Genomic DNA, 6,410 nt, shown 5'->3' on the forward strand with positions numbered 1-6,410 from the left:
GGTCGAGTCCCCAGCCCTGGGGGGATTTAACAGCCGGGCAGAGGCGGTGCTGAGGGCCAGGGTTTAGTGGTGTACTTGGCAGTGTTAGCTTAACATTGATCTCAATGATCTTAAAGGTCTTTTTCAACCTAAATGATTCTGTGATTCTATTCTGTGATTCTATTCTACGATTCTATGAAATTCTTCACCAGTATCTGTTCCGTGGCTTCGAACCACAAGCAGTTAGCTGTAGGCCTCCTTGCCCCGGGATGTCAGAGGTGGCAAAGCAGGAGATAAGGCACTCAAGGACAAAGTCAAGCAATGGAAAGCTTCAGAGCAATCCAGAAACTGTGCTCAGGACAGAAAAGTACTGAAATGCAAATGGTTGGAGGCTGGGTGAATCTTCATTGGAATTTTATATATGCTACACTGTTCTTAAACTCTTCCCATAGTTTGTTTTTGGCTGCTCTTGGAGATAGGGTCTTTGGGTAGATAAATGCATTTTAAACTGACCTTATGCAACAGCTCTCTTGTTATGACACACTTCCTTTAATGATACAGTTATGAAGAGGTTGCTTCTATGAATCTGTTGAGTTGCTAATTTGTTAAACTTCTGCTCGTGGTGTAGCTTGCTCTCCTTTCACAAAAAAGTAATTCCACACTTCCTAGACGGTTTTAGGTTATCAGAGCCTAAGGGCCCTCCTCTCTGCACTTGCAGCTCACACATCCAAGCTCAGCTCTGCTGCCACCACAGAAATAGCTCTTGCATAGTACCTAGTTTTGCAGCAGAGTGGTAGCCAAATGTTGACTCTAAGCCTACTCATAGACTGCCTGGCTGCATAAATTTTTGTCTTCTCTTTATGCAAAAGATACATACCACAGGCAAGCGCCAGCAAATGAGTCTGCCAGGTCAAGGCATAGAACATGCCCCCGATCGCAATGCACGCAAGGGCACAGTTGTAATTGTGTAAGCCAAGGTAGATGCTCTCAAATGGTGATGCAATGCTCAGTGCTGCAAGACAAAAGGCATGGCTGTGAGGCCAGGTATGAGAGGTATCTGCAGGAGGACCTGTCACTTGTTGGGATATATCTTCTCTTCCCTATGACATCTAGATGAATTTAACCACACTCACGCTTGCATAATATGCACATGCAGAAAAAGGATGAAATCAAATGAAGTTCATTACTTTGGAGCTCTGATAACATCCCTGGGGTTGGAATTTAGCTCAGTCTCAAAGAATTACTTCAGGCAGATCTTTCTTTGTATGCACTGAATGTATTGTAGTTAGTCCCCCAGGTGACCAGATGGAGGATCCAGCCAGAGTGTAGGAGGACCTTCTCACCGGGGTGTCCTTCTTGCAGAGAGCTATGCTCACATGTACTGTTTAAACCTCGTACGTACTCTGATCCTGAATATCAGAGGCACAGCTGAGTGTCTTTTGTGGGAGTAAGAAGGGTTTTCCATCTCTTCCTAGTGACCTTTGCTAAATGTAGTCTTGATACTAGACGTGGTCACTCCATCATTGCTGTGGAAATCCTCCACTGGGCTGGGAGCTGAGTTACTCCAACCCTGACCTCACAGGCACCTCTGCAGGGTTTCTCAGAGGCTTCAGGAGTATCAGTACAAAGAAGAGCACAATAGGTAGTTCACAGGCCACCTTCATGTCACTCTTAAGATTAATACATTTCCTGTTATAATGTCCTCATTTGTCTCTGTTTCATCGCCATGCTTATCCCCAGATACTTTCCCCTGACCTTTCTCTCCTAGATTAAATGTCAGACCTGTACAAAACTTGCCAAATGCTCTTAACCATACAAATCATGGATAATTTTGTTTAAAAAAACAAATATAAGGCAGCTCACATCTTGTACAAAGTGCTTGAGAGCACAGAGAACTTACTGTTGGATGACTGCTTTTTCCAAGGTTATTGTCTCAGACTACACTTATTCCATCTTATTTTTTTATTACAATCAGTCACACAAGTGGTATTAATCTTGTTTAACTTCAAGGGTCAGATTCATCTCTTAGGATTGTTTCTCTGGTTAGTGGAGAGGCAGGCCATTTTTAGTGGCATTCCTTTAGCTATTTTTACAAATCTGCAGCAGAATAGAATGAACTGCATCCTAGAAATGTCTGTTTCTTTTCATTGACTGATTAATGCTGAGGTAGACGTATGCATATGGTGGTGATTTAAAACACTTGTGGTGGCAAGAGATCAGTTCTGAAACTACTTCTCTAGGTTTGTTTACCATCATCTCTGTGGGATTCATCACATCCAATGGCAGGAGGGTTAAGCAAGATGGAACAAACCACCTGCCTGAGTTTCAAATCTAACAACAAATTCAAAGCTTAAAGAAAACCTGCTTCTGTTCTTGCCTTCACCATGTTGTGTGAACTTCAGTAAGACCTTCCAAATTTAGAGACAGTTTCAAAAATAAGAGTGTTGTCCTGAGTTTGTCTGAGCCGATACAACTCTAATGTCTGGACAGAGTCATGTAATGGCTAGTGTCAAGATACCCTAGTTAAAAAATGACTTTGGTAAATATTTCTTACCTGCAAACATCCCCACCGTCGATCCAATTGCAGCGTGTAAACAAATAAGTGGGGAGGAGATAAGTAAGGCAACAAGGAAGATGCCTCCAGTCCAGGGGTTTTCACAGCCATACACTTGACCAACACCAACTGGGATGGATTGCAAGAGCTGCAGCAGCCAGTGGAAAAGGGCATGTTATTTTTTTGTGTGTGTCTTTGTACTCAGAAGGACACAGCAGTTGTTTTGCCCCAGCTATTGGTTAGAAAGGAAGGAAGTAACCCTGGCTCTGAGTGGGACTGATGGATAAACGTGGGCTCTCATGCCCTTCGAACCAGAGGTGGTCCACTGTTTGGTTTAAACTTCATCAGTCCAAGATGGACTTTTATTTCTTTTGGGATGGTAATAGGGTGGATGAGGAGGTGGGGGTTGTTGTGTTTTTGTTTTTTTTTTCTTTAGGTGACTTTTGTGTGTGAGAAAAACATTAACCTTCCTAGGAAATAATACTGCGGTGGGCCTGGTTCATATGAGTTCATTATATATTACACAAAGCATATCAGTCACCCTTATGCTGCTTTGGAAGGTGATCCTCCAGAGCTAGAGGTAGACCTGAGAGGACTGGGTATAAATGAGTTTTGGTCCCTTCAGAAACCCAATGTTTCTTCTGTCTTTTCATATTGTCACTGACTGTCTTGCTGATGCTCTTTTAACCACATCTGGACAGTGGGATTGTATATCCAGATGTGCTTCTGTACTGACAGTACTCAAGACTTGTTTTGGGGCAGTCCAATTTTAGGTGAGGGGAGAGGTTCAGAAACTCTTTTCCCTCAGGCTCGATCAGCCTTTCTCCTGGATCAGCCAGGACTTTCCCTAAGACATATATGGCGCTGTCCTCTATGGACTGAACTGGGCCATGTGTTTCTGTGAATTGCTACTGGCCATACACATCATATAGCCATTCTGACCCATGTGAAATTGTTATCCCAAGCTGACTGCCTTCGCACTCACCTTTTCAATGAAATAGCATAAACTTGGAGTGAAGCTTACCAGTGGCACATTGATTGCAGACCAGGTGATATTGGGCACTGAAGCTACAGGCTTGATGAGGGTTGTAGGGAAGAAGGGGTTGTAGTGTCCTGTGGCTGCCAAGTACAAAGTCACAGCAATATTGAAGGGCAGAGTGAAAACAGGAAGGTCCCATTTACTGAAGATGGATCCCAAACCACTGGACAGGACTGGACTGGGAATAGAAGGAGAAGAGAAACAAGTATAGGTCGTTCATAACATTTACAGTGGTGAAACAGCCTCCCACTATGGTCATAAGCTCTGGTAAATGCAAGCCAATGCCAATCCTTTTAGAAACATCAGGTAGTGAATACCTTTAATATATTAGTCTGTGTTAGATCTTGATGCTCTTGCTTATATGAGTGAGACTGATGTTACTGTGCACTGCCTACGTAGCACCCAAAATGATGTGGCATTTTATGAAAACTGAGCTTCCTTCTTAAGAAACATGATTGAGTATATTTAGAAAGTAAAGTATTTGGGGTGACCCTCGACATATGTAGAGATTGAACACTAAAAAGCATGCAAACCTTGAGATGCCATGACTTCTCCCAAAGTTCCTGGCTGTAGAACCTGTGCTGTAAACCTCACCAGGTCTGCTTTCATCAGGACATTTCCAGACTGCCTTAGTTCCACTTCAAGTGGGTGTCCTGCACAAATACCTTTGTGGTAGCATATTGGAAAAATAATATCTGTTTTTTAAGGGGCCCAGAAAGCATGTGGAAGAGAGTGAAAGGCCAGGTCCTGTCTTTGGTGGCAATAGACTGTGTTCTGCTGCTTCCAGCTGACTTTTCCTGATGTTAAGTGGGCTGAGCAGCTCTTATGGCCAACCTCCAAGTAGCAGTGGACATTGCACAGTTTACACAAATTCATTTTAAAGACTTCAATTTTTCAAGAAGCTGCATTTGAGTCCTAGAAAGTCATTAAACTGGTTCTCATAAAAAACCCCACCCGAATTATCTGGCATTTCAAAAGCAACATCTTGTGTCCTGTTGTGTAGATACTATCAGTGGAAAAAATGCTTTGTTCTCCCTGTGTAATTTCAAATGAAGCCTATTCTTTTATGACAAATTTGGTTCCCAGAGCAGTTTACAGACTTCCTTGCTTGTAGCTGTAGGAAAAAAAAAAAAATCAGCACTTCAGTGAAAACGGTGCCCTAATTTCTGTGCTGAAATACAAAGCTTCTGCCAGTTATACATCTTGTCAGAAAAAAAGGAAACAATTAAAGAAATGCTGACTTCTAAAGCTGAAATTCAAAGTATCAGTTGAAAAAAATCACTGAAATGTCTAATTTCAAAATCTTTCAGCGCTACCCTCGAGTCTTGTGAACTGAAAGGATGAAGAAAAGTTTGAATAAAAAGCCTCAAGGAATTCTGGCAGACAAGACAAACTAAACATTCTTGCAACACGTCCTAGGTTTTGAGAGGTTGTTACAAAATGACCTTTGCTGAGAGTGACTAAAAAAATAAAATATGAAAAAAAATCCATTTTTTAAAAGCAGTGAAATGCAATAATGACTTGCACCTTATCACTAGCAGTGATTAAAATGTGACTTTTGAATTAATTTCAGTTAAGGCTGTTAAATAGATTCTGCAGCGCTGTTAGGGACCATATTTAGAAATGGCAAATTTAATCCTGAAAGGACATTGTCTGGCATTTGGAGTTACTTGGCGGAATTAATTTTGCTCATGACTGGTTGCATGTCTGAGAGGGGGAAGATTGAATTCAGCCCCAGGGAGAGCACCAGGTCGCTTCAGCGCCGGGATGAGGAAGAACCGTTGTGGTGTTGGGCACAATGATATCCACCCTGAACATGTCCTGCTGATGAGGCCCATCTGCAGAGCACTGAAGTGGGGCTGCTTTGTCCATGTGCTATAATTGGTGGTCTGTGCACCAACGTGCCTGACAAGCTCTGTGCATCAATGCATGCCTCTTTCCAGAGGCTGGATCTGCTGGCAGAGAGGGGACTTCCAATGCATTTAAGCTGTGTATAGCATGACTCCTCATTCTGTGAGAATTGTCCCTAGGAGGAGAAGTGGTGCTTACCAGGCCATTGATATAACTGCCACAGGAGGAAGAAGCCACCAGTAGTAGTCCCCTTTGTCAGAGAAGACGGCTATGAGCAGTCCCACCAAGATCCCGTTATAGCCGTGTAGCCCAGACGCAATAGCTGATCTGTGGTGGAAAGAAATGTTTGCAAGGTAGCAAGCTGGGCTGAAGGTGACCTGTCACAGGGGCCCACTGAAACACAATTTATAAGTGTGCGGCTCCCAGTGAAGGGACTGTAGGGGAAGGATGAAAAAGCAGTAAGGTGACCACCATATTGCATTGCACTGGTGTGAGGAAGGCAAGGGTTTGGAGAGTGTTGAACAATGATGATCCAGGGCATTTCCTGTGACCCAAAGGACCCATGAGACAGTGATGATGGATACTGGAGAGAGATGACTGACTGCTCTCATTAAGACAGCCAGATATAGGGACAGGGCCACAGCTCTGTCCTCATGTAACTGCTTCCAAACCACCCATAAGGAAAGCCAGTCTGCTGTCTCTTACATATTCAGACATGGGGCTATGACTTTATTAAGAGCCTGGACATGGCATACCACCTACCTGTCCTGACTGAGGGCCAGCGCAGTTAATGTTGACATGGTTGTTCCAGTACAGCCTGTGAGCATCCACCAAGGGCTCTGGATGAAGATCCCTGCTAAGATGATCAGCCCACTGAGAGGGTTGTTGACAAACATCACCTGAGAGGTCCCGCGCAAGATCCAGTCCACCAGCTGGACGATTAGGGGCTTATCTGGAGGAGATGAAATAAAAATGCTGGTGAAGAAG

The 6,410-nt window shown here is 43.5% G+C and overlaps 1 protein-coding gene across 1 annotated transcript in view; it reads right to left on the reverse strand.

Moving 5' to 3' along the window:
* The window catches only part of LOC104134204 (urea transporter 2), an 11,226-nt gene that overhangs the window by 2,306 nt on the left and 2,510 nt on the right, over nt 1-6,410 (reverse strand). Inside the window, exons 2-6 of the mRNA XM_035903079.1 lie at nt 6,186-6,375; nt 5,622-5,750; nt 3,558-3,750; nt 2,534-2,681; nt 857-991 (exon numbers count right to left, since the gene is read on the reverse strand). Coding sequence (XP_035758972.1) covers nt 857-991; nt 2,534-2,681; nt 3,558-3,750; nt 5,622-5,750; nt 6,186-6,375 — 795 coding nt within the window. The remainder of the gene's footprint in view (nt 1-856; nt 992-2,533; nt 2,682-3,557; nt 3,751-5,621; nt 5,751-6,185; nt 6,376-6,410) is intronic.

This window comes from Egretta garzetta, unplaced genomic scaffold (genome assembly GCF_000687185.1).
Source record: "Egretta garzetta isolate BGI_Z169 unplaced genomic scaffold, ASM68718v1 scaffold179, whole genome shotgun sequence".
NCBI classification, from domain to species: domain Eukaryota; kingdom Metazoa; phylum Chordata; class Aves; order Pelecaniformes; family Ardeidae; genus Egretta; species Egretta garzetta.